Here is a 17093-nt window from a genome sequence, read left to right on the forward strand (position 1 = left end):
GGTTGTGTAGTGTAATGGTTATCACAGTGGACTTTGAATCCACTAATCCGAGTTCGATCCTCGGCACGACCTTTTTTTCTAAGTTTACCGGACGTGCATTGTTACAGCCTTTTGTCGTATCCTTTTTTTTTTGGTATTTGCATCGTTTTCGAGATTCGCTAGATCTATTCCGTATGCTGGTTCCACGGACAACATATAAAGAAATAAAGCAAAAGTTTTTTTTTATTTAAAGGGGAGTGAACACACATCCGTTGCGGACTATTGCTCGCCCCCTGGGATCTATGGGACCTAGTACTACTGTAAAACCCCTCCCCCATTTGGGAAAAACAAGGGTAGATTGCGCGCAGGTAGATAAAGAAACAAAGTAGAATTGGAAGATGGATAATTGATGATCTTTATTCGATTTGATTGTGGCAAAGGAATTTGGACTCTCGGCATTTGATTAATGAGCCACTCTTTTGCCTGCAGGGTAAAGCAGCTCGCTGGCCACTCCTGGGTCAACAAAAAGGTTTGCTGTACCTATGGATAGCTTTCTTTTGGAGCAATACAAACGTAGTTGGAAGCAAACATGCAATTTTTTCATTGATTCCGAAATATTAAAAGCCAGCAAGGATATGCAATCACTCTGTAAGTCGGAATTTTTTCAGTGGATCTACAGGACCAAGGTATAAACACTTTTGGGTAACTGACTGCGGAAAATGGATCGTTGCAAAATCGTATTTGTAAGTTGTGATACCGGGAGGTCGAATGGAACGACAGCTTACGAAAGTTTTAAGTAGATACTCGTTGAAACTCGAGCCTTCGCCACTATTCACGATCTCAGTTATATCATGATTCACGGGAAGCGATATACGCTACACGCATTGTATACAGACATGGTTGGGATGAACATTTCCGCATTCTAGGAATCCAAGGCCGACGCGAATTACCTCCGTTTGAAGCGGTTCGAGGCAAATGTAGTATTCTGGATAAAATTTCAAAGTGAAATGATTATCCACTTAATCTATCTCTTCTTTCTTTCGCTTCAGTAAATTTAGAAAAAGGTGGCGAGGTTGTACATGGAAGATGGACGGTAAGGCACAGGAACTTGTGTTAAATCATTGTGGTTAACTTTGCTATATGGTTCTAACCATACATGTTGTCGTCGCCGATTTGCTTTATGCAATTGCGACAGCCTAAAATAAGTAAATTGGACAAGAGAAGGAGAAAAAAGTACAGTAAAAGCTCAAAAGTAGCGCTTAATATATTGGCGTTTCGAAGGAAGTTCTTCAATATGGTGGATCATCCTAGAGAGATGTTTTTGCTCCCAGTTGAAGAAGGAAGGTTTTCGTTGCTTTCCCTAAAAAACAGAGTAAAGCCACAAAAGTTCGATGATGAAATATTTCATATGATATGACCAAATGAACATGCTACTGTATGAGGGGACGACCTGTAAACAAGCAATGTATAAGCGTGATTTCTATACCGGTGTTCTGATTGGGTAGTTTATTGGCGGTAGTTAGGCAATCTTTCAGAGAAAAAATCAGAGATTCACCCGGGATCGCTAGAATATTCACGCTCATCGCTTCTATCCTTATTGGAACTCCTGGTATGGAGTCAATTAGAAATATTGAGAATCGCATGTTACCAGAAATACCGAAACGTTTTGTACAATGATTCGATTTCTCCTTTTCCCAGAATATGAGCAATTTTCGGATCTACCGTGATCTCTCTTGTGACTAGATAATACAACGCCCCCTCGTACAATGGCAGTGGCAAAGCCTTTTGTTCCCTCTATTATGGTTAAGGATAGACAACTGATGGATAAAATTATATGCACAAAAAGAGCAAAGGAATATAACTGCTGGACAGTTTATTCAAGAGCAGCCGTTTATTCAAGAAGCACAAGCGCAGCAGTTTTTTTTCATGTCTCTCCACAATGTATATACACTTTTTTCTTGATAATATTTCAAAATGCATTTTTAAGGAAATTCTGGAAATCCTGATAAACCATCAGACGCTGCCAATGTGGACGTTCGGATCATCAAAGAATGACGAGTTCACGGTGTCCGTTGAATCGCATGAATACAACTGCTGAGTTTATTCAAGTCACCCAACAAGGTATTTTACATATTCTCTTGGCAGTAGTTTATTCAAAATTATGCCGCGTTGTATACAGTTGTCTTGGATATTTTCTAATTTCTGAGATCCCGATAGTTCTACTTGGTCAATGTGGCCGTACAGACCACCAAAACGCGTGGCAAGCTCGCTCTGTCCCTATAATCCTAGAAACATGACAGCAGACGTTGGGATGTCGCTCCACCTGCGCCAGTGCCTGTACTACGCGCATATGTTGCAAGAGCGTGGGGACGACTGTTATATATTTTTTACGGCCGGCGCCTCCAACAGTTTATTGTCAACATGTGGGTGAAGGTCGAACAACTTTGACTGGAATATATCCGCAGTAAAATGCAACCACAGCTCCGTCCCGCCATGCTGGACGGGCTGATGGATATATCCAATGGGCGAGCCATTTCGGCCGACGATGTGGGTCGCCGGGTCATTTTACCTTCATTCTTCACGGGTAGCCCACGGGATATGGTGCAACGATACCAAGACGCGATGGCCATTGTCCGCGCCTTTCGGGAAGCCTGATTTTTGTTACCTTTACGTGTAACCCAAAGTGGCCTGAGATCCCCCGTGAGCTGAAGCCTTTACAACGGCCAGCCGATCGTCCGGATCTCTGTGCTCGCGTATTCAAGCTGAAGCTGAAATCGTTGATGGATGACCTCAAGAAAAAACACATTTTGGGCAAAGTCACCGCGTCCGTTCACGTAGTCGAGTTGCAAAAGCGGAGTCTCCCTCATTCACGTATCCTTTTAATTGTTCATGAACGTGATAAACCCCGAACACAAGAGGATTACGACCGGATTGTCTGTGCCCAAATACCAGACCCCCAACGCCACCCCGCTGCTTATAATACAATGACTAAAAACATGGTGCATGGACCATGTGGGTACCTTAACCCTAATTCCCCCTGTATGGTCGACGGCACTTGCAGCAAAAAAATACCCGAAGCAGTTTGCCGAAGAAACGGTCATTGCCGAAGATTAATACCCTCGCTACAAACGTCCCAACGATGGCCGATCGTTTTTGGTGCAACGATACATCCCGATCGACAACAGGAACATTGTTCCTTACAACTTATACCTTTGCACCTAATACAACGCTCACATCAATGTCGAGATTTGTTCCTCAATCAGTGCCATCATATCTCTCTTTAAATACGTCTACAAAGGCCACGACCGCACCATGGTCGCTTTACGTCCACAGGAGCGACAGCAGCAACAGCAAGAAGCGGATGCGGGAATGAATGAGCGAACAATCGATGAAATCCAATTGTACCAGGATGCTCCATATATCTCTGCACCTGAAGCAATCTGGCGGATCTACTATTTCTCATACACCATCGATCACCAGCGGTTAATCATTTGGCTCTTCATTTGCCTGATCGCCAGTCAGTCATTTTTGACGAGAATGATACCTTGGAGAATGTGCTCCTACGCATGGAAAATGATTTGACGACTTTAAATGCCTACTTTATCCTGAATCGGGAACACGAGTCTGATAGACATCTTTGCTGTCACCAGCTCCCATCAGAATATATTTTCGTCAAGGGTTCCCTGCATGTCCGCGGTCCCTGGCGCAGGCGCCAGCGCGGACGGCCAGCAGTTGGGCGTGTTTATTTTGCCCCTCCGATTGATAGGGAACGCTTCGCTTTGCGTTCGCTGTTGCACCATGTGCCTGGACCAACATCCTTTGAATATCTGCGGACACACGGCGGTGTACTATATCCATTCATTTGAAGAGGCTGCACGTACCCATGGACTAATCAATTCCAGGCGAGAGCACTTCCAGTGCCTGGTAGAAGCTACGGCTGTTACTACGAGCATATCACGCCTTCGTGCTGTTCATAACTTTTTGATTTGGGCACACTCCGACAATCCTGGACTTCTGTGGGATTCTTTTGCTAAGCAGCTCTGTCTCGATTATCAGTATCGTTACCGATCCCGCGAAGAGAAGCCAGATATCCCATTATGTAGAGCGCGGGCTTTGCTTCATATTCATCGTCTCCTGGCACGCCACGGAAAATCGCTGGCCGATTTCCTGTCTACTTCGCTTATACCTGGAACGCAAAAGGACTATGCATTGTTTCTCCGGGATGCAGGGGGTGTCGACTTCCAGCAGGACGATGATGACTCGCGTTTGGTCGACCAAAGACATCAATACCCAGTGGCAAGTCTCAATCCCGATCAAAAAGCTGCTTTTGATGCCTTCATGGCTTCACTTAATGCCATTCCGTCTACTGCTCTCCCAAGTTTGTACTTTGTTGATGGTCCCGGCTTTTTGTACAATGCCCTTCGGGCACATGTTCGCTATTCCGGTCAAAAGGCCATTCAACTGCGATGGCGGCTTTATTGCTCAATGGAGGGACGACCGCCCACTCTAGGTTCAAAATACCCGTAACTCAGGTAGTGGATGATACCATTACATGCAATTTAAATGTGCATGACGATCGTCAGATCGGTGAAGTCCGCGATGCTGCATTAACTGTATGGGACGAGGCGCCACTGTTGAACCGTTACTGCAGTGAGGCTGTCGATTGCGCTCTACGTGATATTATGAGGGTATCGGACCCTTCCGCAGCATATATTCCATTCGGAAGGAAGGTTGTGGTCTTTGGAGGCGACTTTAGGCAAGTCCTACCCGTAATCCGAAAAGGCACAAGTTCCGACACCGTCGATGCTGCCATATCCTTCTCTTCTTTGTGGCCACTTATCCATACCCTGCGCCTTGCTATCAACATGCGACTGCAGAATAACCAAGGCAATGATATAAACGCCATGCAGCAACGTTCATTTCCCTCATTTTGTCTCGCTATAGGCGATGGAACGACACATACCCTTCCCGGTCAAGAACGTCTACCTTCACGGGAGAATATTCGCCTTCCTAGGGAGTGGTACATGCCTACAACGAACGTTCATCATCTCATTGCTGCTATATACCCAAGTTTGGAGAGCGCTACATTGGATGACATGACACGGTTTTCCAACCATTGCCTCTTGGCCCCAACAAATAGAGACACCGATGCAATCAACAGCATTTGTAGCAACCGTTTCCCGGGACAAGAGAAGGTATATTTAAGCGCAGATGTGGCTCTCAACCAAGAAACATAATAACCCAGAGCTTTTGGCCGCTCTATTTCCCAGGTATGCTATATCACACGCTATGCATACTGATTAGCCGTCTCATTTGCTCTTTAACGTAGAACTGCCGGAACACAGCTGACGTTAGAAGTGAACATGCCTGTCATGCTGATGCTCAACCTGGATACCAAAGCTGGACTTTGTAACGGTACGCATATGATACTCAACTCTTTACATGGTCATTTTGTCACTGCCACCATCACTGTTGGGAACCATGTGGGCCAGCAAGTCACCATACCTCGCATCATGCTTTACTATGAGAAAGCTGATCTTCCGTTTAAGCTCTCACGTCGACAACTGCCTTTACGTCCGGCTTTTGCCCTAACAATTAACAAATCGCAGGGCCAATCATTGCGCAAAGTGGGGTTCTACCTTCCGGTTCCAGTGTTTAGCCATGGTCAATTATACGTTGCCGTTTCTCGGGTAACCGATGGGCAAAATTTAAAAGTAACACTGGCACACAAACAAGGTGAGCTGCGAATCACTAAAAACATCGTATATCATGAGGCTTTTCCTCGAATTTAATCAATTTAATAAAGACGCGGCTCAGGAAAAAAAAATATCATTGATTGGGATCAAGCATAAATATGGCACCAGAATTCCACAGGTATACCTACGTTCGTCGGACCTGAATTTGGCCAGTCGAAGCTGTCTGATCAGAAGACTGATGTGCAAAATGAAGCGAAAGACTGTCATGGGGCATGCACGGATGACGAAATCTCAAAAAAGGGGTCTTCTCAAGTGTCGAAATCCATCCCTGTTCCAGTTCCGAAGGATAAACTGATATTGATTGTTTCATAGGCCAATAGTACAGAGTGTTGATATATTCATTGTGTGAGAAACCAACGGTGCAGAATACAGATGGAAGTGACCATAAAAATAGGTAAGGCAAAAACTTTTTTTTTTTTTTTTTTTTTTGCTTCCTTTATTTTTCTTTTACTTTTTTTTTTTTTTTTATGAAAACGCTTAGCCATACATAAAGAGACAAGTAATTGTCAGGGCGTTCAAGAGCCAGAAGGCAGCAGCGGGATACCTCAGCCATCAACATCCCGCTGCCGCAATTCAAAAAAGATGTAACCTCAGTCACCAGACGTCACGAACCCATGATCGACGAAGCACTTGCCATAGCAAATCTACAAAAGCTTTCCATTTCAGGTTGCAATCAATTTTACGGGCGGCCAAGGTCACTAACGATATGAAAAAACCCGAAAAGGCAGACAAGTCCTTGGCAAAGAAGAAGGCAGAGATAGCCCAAGCAAAACATGTGCCAAGGGGTGTATGGCAACTGGCGGATAAAGTTGGCATTGACAATTGAAGCGTACGCAAATACGGTACAATAAGCAATTCTGTTAGAGCGACGGTTAGAAAGCGTATGCTCTTGAGCATTTTGACTCGGTCGGTGGCCGTAACGGACCTGAGATTGCTTCAGCAAGCCAAGAAAGAAAACGAATTGCAACTCCGCACTTGCTCATTGAAATTGCAGAAGCTTTTTCGATCGGATCTTCCAACCGAAATGGTTGATCATTCATGGAAACGCAATAAAACTGCTATATTATTAACCGACGATATTGGCGAGCTCAGTGCCAGTGTTAGAGGAGCAGTGCTTCGTTATGTCTCATCGACAACCACCACAGGTTATCCGTTGGCATCACTTATCCCAGCCGCAGCAATCTGTAACAGCAGATTTTTGAACTACGAAAACTGCTTACCAGTCGATCCTCCACAAGAATTTGAGGATGACAAGGAAGATTACACAAAGATTTTTACTCAAGAGCACATTCAATATATCCATCAACAGTACCTGGGAAGCTCTCAAACCTCATCGGCAGAAAAGCATCCGGTGTGGAAGGAACTGCATGTAGATGGCTTCAGCGACGCCCCCAAGATGCCTAGAGGTCTATCCCAAACGACCGGTTCCCCGGTACAGGTCTTTACAAGAAATACCATGAAGATGGAGCGGAGCTATTGTGAATAAAGCGGCTGAATATGTCGTACGAATCCTCTTGCGTTTGATCCGTGCTCCGACGAGAGAAGCTGTCCATCAAAGCATGATCAAGAAAATGTCAGAAAAAAAACCAACCGATCGTGCGGAAGAAGCAATCGCAATGTGCAACGAAATCTTCTTTATTTTGAAAAAAATATTACCATCAATGTGAAAATCATTTGACACGTTGCCGGGACGAAGAAGAGTATCAAAAGTGGCAGACCCGTCAGTACCAGTCACAAGTACGCTTGGCTCGGATTGACGAACAATGGAAGGTATAGTTGATTTAAGATTGGTTTAATGGTCCTCGTTCTAATATATATCGTAGTCACTGACGCAAAAGGATAACCGAAAGCAGCGTAAACAAAACTCTTAAATCTAGTATGCACAAAATAAAATTAATCTATTTAAATAAATTGTCTAAGGATGCAAGGGGTGGCAGTATCTGTTTAACAATTACAGTGAAAAGAGATGAATGGTATATACTCGTAGGAAAAACAGTATGATGAAATAACAAAAAACTAGAATATGTGGGAAGAAAACAGACCAAAAATAATAGGTTACACGATAGGAGTAGTAGAGAAGATGATAGTATGAGATTATTTTGCTCGTTCTTTTCCGAGATGAGCCAGCTCATGGTACGGTTGCTTGGGCGGAGGATACGGTCCCTCGATCAGGAAGATAAATGCTTGCGTCAATGCACGTCCCATACGCCGTCGATCTTTCTTTTTCCGCTCGGGCGCTTTGGGGGCTTGCTCCTTAGGAACAGGTGGTTGTACTTCGCGAGCGGGTAAGGTCACGATCGGTTTTTTATTCTCGTCATTGGCTGGTGGGACCATGGCTTCAAGCTGGTATGGCTTTAACCACGGATGAAACATGACAAGATCAAGCGAAGCACGCGTGGCCTCAGGTGCGAGCGTGCGTCGTAAAAGATCTTTGGCATCTATTAAAAATGGCATCAGGATCATTTTAAGGTTGCGTCGGTTTCATGTGCGGCAACGTACCTTCAGACAAGTGAGATGGGATACTAAAGTCACCATGCATCATCTTTTTCAGCAATAACCGATCATTCGATGCATGGAAAGGATATCTACCGACAAGCATGCGATAGAGGGAAATACCAAGCACCCATATATCAGCCATGGGACTATTATAGGTGTTATGAAGCAACACCTCTGGAGGGATATATTGGGAATTTCTGTGCATAGAATAAGTTAAATTCTGAATCCATACTCTTTCGGATGTCAAAAATAACAAGGAAAAAGAAAAAAGAACTCACCCGCAGAATTTATGTTGCTCGCTTTTCCCATTTACGGTGACTCGCATGATGTGGACGTTGTCATGCGTATCAAATAGTAATTCCATTCTTTCAGGCACGATTTTCTTTGAATCTTGCTGGAAACGATGGGTGGCACGTATCATTTTCGCGAACTTTCGCTTACACTTGATTTCATCGCCTATGACAGCGGAATAAAGGGGATGATCGTTCTTGGGGTGGACAGGCCAAGCGGCTGGGGCGTGATAAGAAGCTACGGACGATGAAGAGGATGAGGACGACGATGAATTACTGGAGGAGGAGGATGAGCGTGATACAATAGGCGTCGTTTGATTGTTATAAGGAGGAAACAAGTCGAGGGGAATATTGTCGAGATGAACCGAAAGCGCTGGTTCATATTGGTGGCGTGGTTTGTTCGATGGTTGGCTGGAGTGAACTGAATCTTCTGACATGACGGTATCACTTTCTTCAACAATGGTGAATAGTGGACGTATCGTACGATCTTCTATTAGATGAGCGGGATATTTATAAGATGCGGAGGAAGCAAAAGCAATGCCTGGATGCTAGAAAAAAATTAAAGAAGAGAGAAAAGAAGGCAATGAGTGAGAAAATCCGACATAAAAAGAAGTGCATACATCGCGCATAAATAGATAGCGAAAAAAAGGGCTCATTCCTCGGCTGATCATTTTCCACTTTCCCGTTTCCGCCAATCATAGTCCCCCTCTCTCGTCATTGCAGATCAAGCTTTTCGCTCAACTATCACTGGCTTGGCTCATTTTCCCATTTCACCCCTTCTAATCATATGCAGTTTTCTGTCATTAGCCACTGAGTAGCAAATCGACGGCAACCTGGCAGCGACAAGGTATTGAATGGCGTCGGTGGGGAAATGATATACTAGTGAAACGACACTGTATCACCAATCGTGAATAGTACTCACGTACTCTACCAAATGAGGCATGCTTTCTTTCCCTCGCCTCCTTGTTTTCTCTTTATCTTGTCGTGAATAGTTGGGTCAAAGTCACGTTGACAGAACATAAACAAGCATGTGGCGTTGCTTGTCCACGTTCACATAGCCGGAAATGACAAGATAACATTTACCCCTTGAAAGGTGTCTTTGTACCATGTTTCAATCCTCAATCCGGTCATTGTTATTCTCAGCCCAATCTCGGCAATTCCGTGTTCTTTTTTTTCTCTTTCTTGTCCTTTTTGCGCGGAACTGAGGATGAAAAAAAAATTTCTTGACTAACCTGGAATATCGGAATCTGTTCCGTCGGCGGCGTGGTGTGCGTAACATTAGGCAGAGGAAGCGTCGTTCTTGCTAACCTGTCCGCCACTGCTGGCATTATTGGCAATGGAGGACGATCAGGAGACAACGATCGCCAATCGCGCGTATTCGAAGTATTTTCGCGATCGTTCTTTGCCGCACGAGATTTTGGACGCCACCACCGTTCAGTAAACACTGCGGTAAGCTTGTGCTGAAATCGTTTTTTAACTGGCTTTGTACGTTGCGATGACGATGATGATCGGATTCCGAAGGAGAAAAGTGGCATTATCGGAATGCCATGAAGTCTGCTTACGGTATGTCGAAAACACTGTAGCAAAGATATAAAGGTAGAAGGGGGTAGAAAAGAAAATAAAAGCAAACAGAGTGGCGAAGAGAAAAGGTATATTATGAGAAGGTCAAAGCGAAAATATACAGCTTTTTCCGACTTGTTTTCGCGGGGAGTCAGAAACGAGGGGAATCTGGATACCAGTTTGTGCATATCCATTTCATGGTGATATACGCGAGATCGTGTTACAAATTCGGTAATTGTCCTGCCTTTTCAGATGCCGTGCGGACATTGAGCGTGAGTGGCGATGAGGCGTCTGACTAAACAATCAATTTGCCATATGATTTCTTGGCATGTCTTTTTCCTGTACATGTTTCGATGAAAGTAATCTCTATGCATTATCCTGATTTCGTTTGAGACTGGTAAGCGTTTTCTTCGGGTGACACGCATCAAACCCTGCCTTCGTATTTTCTCTGATGCAGTGGCTGACGCCTTGTGTACTTGTTCGACGTAATTTCACCGCCGAAGTCATGGATCAGCTAAATGAATGCATTAGCGACCAACGTCACAGACAAGCACGCATTGACTCCTTTTTGAGAACAAAATGCATCAACACAAATAGTTAATTAGTTTTGCAGATGAAGAGTCAACAAGCTGTCGTAACACCATCCGCCGATCATTACCAATATGGAACATTATCTGCAATGGTAAGCCTATAAAAATTCAGGGCAGTTTGCAACGAAATCAATGCCACGTGTTTTGGGAATAAACGGTTTCAAACATTAAACAATATGCTAGACTAGAGTTCCAGAGAAAGATGATGTCGCCACCGGCCATTTTCCCCCAAAAATCTTGACACTTTTTTTTTAACCCGGAAATTCATTTTCCGCATGGATGAAATGCAGATCATGTGTACACAAGAAGGGTAGAACTTTTCTCTATCAGAATAAGCATTTAAGGATCATAAATATTTTTCATGCCGATTTTTCTCTCATTAGATTTCATCAAATATCGGTGTTATGACATACAAACGGCTCCATCGGCTATTCCTGCGAAGAAACGCGCCTGTGACGAGGTCAACCATATTGCCGTTTCTGAACAAGCATTAGATCTTACAAGATACCGGTTAGCGCCTGCTACACAATATCGAATAAATATGGTATAAGCTAATGACGAGTCATTTTCAACACGGTTCAGGGTTATTACTTAGTCTCTAAGCAGGATTTATCCATCTGATTGAGTTGTTTTCTGAAACGGCCAAAGATCGACACGATATACTCATACAAAGAATTCAATTATTATGCGATATCTGTTTTGATCTATTATCACACTGTATCACTCTCGCAAATTGGATGTAAGACGACACCTCGATAAATGAGGGTCAGTCTGCTGACTTCTTTATATCAGACTACTGACATAGGCTTATGGTAAATCCTATACGTAAATCGATGCATCTCAAACACACATAAATCAGTGTAGTATTCAAAATAAAAACTACAGCATATCAGTACATTATGAGAGGCTCAGACAGGCAGATCAATTACAGTACGCGGAATAGCACAGCCATGATACGGGTATAATGATCGTCTTCGCCATTATGGTTGATCCTAATTCCTATCTTATAGGAGGACGATCATATCGTTCCAACACTCTCACGGTATTGAATTGGTTTCGATTTCCATTTCTTGGTTTACTCATTTGTCTCAACTGTAAAAGAAATCAGCACTTTAGCTCATGTTTACCATATACTGTAGACAAACAAAACCACATATTTACTGGAAAGAAATTAAGCATGCATGTCAGCATGGCGATGGCGATACTAAGCATCATCTACAGTACGTATGTATGAGCAGATCGAGCGGCAGAATGCATTATTCTGTTCTGTATAAGATCTCCACAAGGTGCAACGGCCGATGGAAGCATATTTGAAGCCGGCCATTATTCCCAATTCGCCTTGGTGTCCGTATTACCCTGCGATCTCCACCATAAGCAAACACAGTAATCATGACCGGGTGATACATAGGGACCAAGGACTCGTTATTAAAATATCTTTCTTCGAGAAACTGGCAAGTCCTTCTTAACATACATCAAGTCGCTATACGCATATCTCCACAACTTAAAAGGAATACGTGTGAAATCATCATGGCTTACGTCGATTCTTCCTGGGTCAACCGAAAACTTTGCTGTAACTTCGGTTACTTCACATTTGCAGCTGGATTAAAAATAAATTCAATTTTTGTGTACAATATGCGATATAGGAGTTGAATGATTATCGCTGTAATGTTCACTTAGAGTATATCGTTGCGATAATATGACAACCGTTAAGATCTGTTTGTCAGGTGGATTTATTGGAATGTGCGTTTGTCTCCTAAAAACAGCAAATACGATAAATTTCGGTTTAACTTTGTAAAAAATTACAGCCTACACTTCCCAGACTATAAACTGCAGACAACGCCGTCTTATCAATGAATATGTGTCTATTTTGCAAGAATGAACATTATTCTCGAAATCGACGCAGAAAGTCCGGCAAAACCTGTCGGACAAGCATTTGAGGATGACGCAAAATTTTGAAAAATCCCGGTCACCTTGGGGACCCTTTCTTCAATCCCACCCCGACAAAACAATTTGTTTTTTTGTTGACTCTCAAAAAAATCTCCCCACTCTTCTTTACATTATCAAGGTACTTAACAACGTCCCATTAGATAAACTCTTCTGTCGTATGCTGACGTGACGTTTCTAGCAACTAATAAAGCAACATGGGCGGAGCTGGCGGTAAAACTTACATGGGCTGGTAAGTTCTCTATTCGCTGTTATCGTTACAGATCCTTTGTACTAATGGCTGTATAGGTGGGGTAACATGGGTGGTCCCACTCAAAGAGTACGTATTTGACGTTCAAAAAACACCATACTATTGCGAGAATTTCGAATGAAACACATACGACATGGTGGTGTACAGCGCGCATTCTAACCTAGTTTTCTTTTTTAGGGTGTCGTCACTTACATCCTTTCCCCCTTCGAACAAAGAGCTTTTGCTGGTGTTATGTACAACGCCGTTTTCAACACTGCTCGTCGCACTTTATCTCAGGTGCCTTACGTCGGTACTGCATTCGCTCTCGGTTACTACATCTACAGCTCGGCTAACGCTAAGCATGCCTACCTTACCTCCAAGGCTGGCCATGCCGCCGAAGGCGAACACTAAGAATGAAAGCAACCATTAGAATTCAGTAATAACAATAAACCGAAAGTTTAAAAGCAAAGCATGACAATGTGGGCTGGGTATCCTCACAACAACTTCCACAGTCCACGAGCATATGACGTGGTGCAAACAATGAATGATCGGAGGTTGTTTATCATCGGCAGCGGGTCGTTTGCTGTAGTGAATTAATAAAGTGGCCCATGTTATTCGCAATTTGTAGCCGGTGGATCCTAATCTGTTTGCACACCACAATGGATGACACGTCCGCCATACAATACTTGTTCAGTCAGAGTTGCATATTGCATTGTTTTGCTTGCCGCTCATATGGTGGTAAGCTGAGCAAGTCGACAACAGTGAAAATCTAGATGGTCGAGAAATAAGGAATTTTGATAGTGGGAGTGCATCGTGTGCAGATGTTATGCGATGAGAAATACATAGAATGATGATCGAAGACTATACATCTCGGTTTCAATAGTTGCAATATGCAGAGTAATTGAAACCATCCAGCACCCTTTCACAGAACTGGAACTATACTATGTCAAATCTTTAACGAGTGGTACTATTCAAAGGGACACTTCTAAGAACGAACTCGATTGTTGTCAAAGCATCCGTGGCACCCATATCTGATAATGTTGCACATCGCGGATGCGTTACCCGCATCAGCACGAGAAAATTCCTATAATATGACTCGCTTCTGCATCTAAGCCCTCCTCCAAGGACTTATGACTTTTTGAGTGCGTCTATTTTCCTTTTACTTCTGGGATCTATGTTCCGTTATGGCCTCTGAGTTCTTTGCAAGGCAAATAAAAGCGCATATCCAATGTAGAAAAATGCAAATCGGTCACTCACGTTGCCATGTCGACATGGGGCAACATCATAATAACCTTGTTGCTACAAATAACATACCGCAACTTGGTATGACGTTATGTTTTAGAGCTGGAGACAGGTAAAGAATGGTTCAGGCAGACAGCGTCTAATTGCAGGATGTAGAGTAACAGGGATCAGTTACAGTTAGGAAACATGGAGCGTTCGTAATGGCGAGAAAGATCGTAACCATGCCTCTGCTTGGCAAGTCAACGAAGTTGCTCACAACAGCGCTGATATCTTCCTTGGAGGGCAACAGGCTTTTATCCCTTCTGGGATTCATTTCCGTTGATCCACCAGAAAAAAAAAGATGCAATAAACGAGTTTCCCAATTAAGGCAAGCTAATAAAGTATTCTCAGCCAAACGAAATACCGCACGGTATTTTGATTGGATGATGGACGTATTAATCGTTTGGGAAATGGCACTTGCCTTCTTTTTTTCTTTTATTCTTTTCGTTTTTCTGCATCTGGTTTTTCCCTTTTCTTCTGTTCGTTTATTCTCGGTATCCTTTCCTTTCCTTTTTCTCTCTTTCGCTCTCTATTGTTCAATAATGTCATCGGTTCGCTCTTCCGTTGACGCCGGATACCTTTGGCTCGGCCTGTACTTTATCTTGAATTTGTCCCTTACCCTTTACAACAAAGCCATTCTTCTGGGCTTCCGCTACCCTTGGACACTCACCGCTATTCATACCCTTTGCGGTTCGATCGGATGCTATCTCCTGTATATTTTTGGCTTCTTTGTGCCTGCCACGCTCGGTCGCAATGAGAACATGGTCATGCTCATGTTCTCAGTTTTGTACACTATCAATATCGCCATTAGCAATGTCTCATTGTAAGTGTTGCATATCTTTCCTTGGGTCGGCAGGCTTTATTTCTTTATTTGGGGAAGAAGAGGGATCATTCATTGTGTGCTGCATATCAGTCGAGATTACTTTCAACATGCGGCCCTAGGGTAGTCGATCATTGGTCGGTTATGTCATGGAGATAACAAGGGGCTTATTTCGGGAAAGATAAACAAAACTGCAACCACTGGCTCGAGTTGGGGGAGGGAGAGGAGAATCTTTCAATAGATAAGGCAACTTGTGCTGATGTCTCTATTTTTAACATAGAAATCTCGTATCCGTTGCAGTACGTATACAGTGTGTGATGTAATATTTCGGGTGATTGAACTTTTTTTGTTCGCAATTTTCCCTTTCCGACTTAGTTCCATCAAGTGGTGCGCGCTATGACACCAGTTTTCACCGTGCTCATTTCCCTCATGTTTTTGCAAAAATCATATTCACGCATGATCTATTGGTCGCTGTGTCCTGTAAGTGCCACCATTCTCGCGATCTTTCCTCGGCACTTCTGACATTTGCTGTTTCATTATAGGTGGTACTGGGCGTAGCGTTTGCCACCGCGGGTGAATATGATTACACCATGATGGGCTTCCTATTGACTGTGCTTGGCACCGCTCTGGCAGCTGTGAAGACCATTGTAACCAATCGTGTCCAAGTTGGTCGTTTGAAGCTTCATCCTTTAGATCTGCTTTTCCGCATGTCTCCGCTCGCTTTTGTTCAATGCCTTTGTTATGCATATTTCACCGGCGAACTGGCAGAAGTACAAGAATTCTCGGCAACAAACATGACCAAACAGCTTGCTGTAGGACTCTTGTTCAATGGTATCCTGGCATTTGCTCTCAACATTGTCAGTTTCACTGCCAACAAAAAGACAAGCGCTCTCACCATGACAGTAGCTGGTATGTCATGATTAACGCAAAACGACGCAGACCAGGAATTTTGAAATGTGTTCTGTAGGAAATGTGAAGCAGGTGTTGTCCATTATCCTGGCTGTCATGATTTTCAAGCTGAATATCAACGCCACCAACGCTTTTGGTATTCTCTTAACATTGGCTGGTGGTGCCTGGTATGGGTAAGTAGACACTGTCGACAAGGTTTCTTGCTGGCATAATTACTCATGTGGAAATCTGTGCTTATAGGAAAGTTGAACTTTCGGAAAAAGCCGCCAAGGCTGCCATGTTGCCTACATATAACCCACTTTCTACCGAACAGCACGAACCACTACAGGAAATGTCATCCGAGAAAAAATAACCACCTTCTCGTCGTGAAGCATGCTTAGATTTCCCATTTCACCTCCTTTATACTGCGTCTCATCTTTTATATTCATTTACCTTAAATCATTCTGTATTTATAGACTTCCGCTACAAAGCCTTCCCAGTGGGCCGGCACAGCATTCTCCAACATGGTTATGAAACTAGTTTTATTCGTGTTTTCGAGTAACAACTTCAATTGAATCACAATAAACTGTTTTTTACCTTTTGAATTACAACATAGATGGGTGCCACTATCGTGATGAAATCATTATTGCTGCTGGTACTGTGTACGCTTTCTGTACAACAGAAGATCCCAAAGTTCCCGTGGTCTAGCGTCACTCACTGCCTTGTTTAAAACTCAGGACCATGTGTTTGAAACTTCATCAGCTAGACAGTCCAGAAGTTGGGGGTGGAAGAAATGGGTGGGGGGAATAAGGGATGGATCCACCCGGTTGCTCCGATACAATTTTGGAGTTTTACTGACAGCACATTTGGTCAGTGAGCAAGCTATTTATGAATTCCATGGGTGCATCAGTGCCTCTTTTCATAATACTAATGAAGACACTGGCGTATGTTTGTAGCAGTCTAACCAGTTATTACAACAGGTAATAAATTCTTTTTGGAGAGCAGGCGACACAAATCTGATATAAATCCGGAATCTAAAAAAAGATAGGAATGCTGTTGAACATGACCAAGTACGGAAGCCTATCATCGTTTATATGGTCATGACAGGGCTTGTAATTTGCATGCAAGGATGTATTGAAGATCTATATCAGAATTGTATGTGTCTTTGTATACAAAATCAGCAAATATGTGTTCAAAAGCACGTGCACCTTGAGAACACCCGTGGGTCAATATTCTCTTAAGCGCATTATACAATGTATG

General features: G+C 43.3%; 5 protein-coding genes and 1 non-coding gene across 6 annotated transcripts; 5 read left to right on the forward strand and 1 right to left on the reverse strand.

The window, feature by feature from the left end:
- Positions 1-72, forward strand: BYT42DRAFT_t144. The gene has a single exon. It is a non-coding gene; the product is annotated as a tRNA-Gln (tRNA).
- Positions 73-4845: 4773 nt separating this feature from the next.
- Positions 4846-5394, forward strand: BYT42DRAFT_587575 (uncharacterized protein). Its single transcript, XM_051570180.1, has 3 exons — positions 4846-5018; positions 5051-5174; positions 5250-5394. The coding sequence occupies exons 1-3, from the start codon at positions 4927-4929 to the stop codon at positions 5277-5279; spliced, it is 246 nt and encodes an 81-aa protein (XP_051418821.1). The 5' UTR covers positions 4846-4926; the 3' UTR covers positions 5280-5394.
- Positions 5395-6456: 1062 nt separating this feature from the next.
- Positions 6457-7499, forward strand: BYT42DRAFT_139965 (uncharacterized protein). The gene has a single exon (XM_051562236.1). It carries the CDS (start codon positions 6619-6621, stop codon positions 7219-7221), a length of 603 nt encoding a protein of 200 aa, XP_051418822.1. The 5' UTR covers positions 6457-6618; the 3' UTR covers positions 7222-7499.
- Positions 7500-7556: 57 nt separating this feature from the next.
- BYT42DRAFT_587583 (uncharacterized protein) lies at positions 7557-10236 on the reverse strand. The gene is made up of 4 exons (XM_051570181.1): positions 9754-10236; positions 8510-9069; positions 8235-8428; positions 7557-8173 (listed from the first exon to the last, which is right to left on the reverse strand). The coding sequence occupies exons 1-4, from the start codon at positions 10054-10056 to the stop codon at positions 7830-7832; spliced, it is 1401 nt and encodes a 466-aa protein (XP_051418823.1). The 5' UTR covers positions 10057-10236; the 3' UTR covers positions 7557-7829.
- A 2576-nt stretch (positions 10237-12812) lies between these two features.
- On the forward strand, positions 12813-13255 carry BYT42DRAFT_595827 (UcrQ family protein; the record flags this gene model as incomplete). The annotated part of the gene is made up of 3 exons (XM_051570882.1): positions 12813-12847; positions 12904-12934; positions 13043-13255. 3 exons carry the CDS (start codon positions 12813-12815, stop codon positions 13253-13255), a joined length of 279 nt encoding a protein of 92 aa, XP_051418824.1.
- A 1412-nt stretch (positions 13256-14667) lies between these two features.
- Positions 14668-16206, forward strand: BYT42DRAFT_618213 (TPT-domain-containing protein; the record flags this gene model as incomplete). The annotated part of the gene is made up of 6 exons (XM_051572257.1): positions 14668-14948; positions 15226-15244; positions 15321-15425; positions 15488-15854; positions 15913-16027; positions 16095-16206. The coding sequence occupies 6 exons, from the start codon at positions 14668-14670 to the stop codon at positions 16204-16206; spliced, it is 999 nt and encodes a 332-aa protein (XP_051418825.1).
- Positions 16207-17093: the final 887 nt, after the last annotated feature.

This window comes from Radiomyces spectabilis (genome assembly GCF_025331425.1).
Source record: "Radiomyces spectabilis strain NRRL 2753 chromosome Unknown BYT42scaffold_16, whole genome shotgun sequence".
Taxonomy (NCBI): domain Eukaryota; kingdom Fungi; phylum Mucoromycota; class Mucoromycetes; order Mucorales; family Radiomycetaceae; genus Radiomyces; species Radiomyces spectabilis.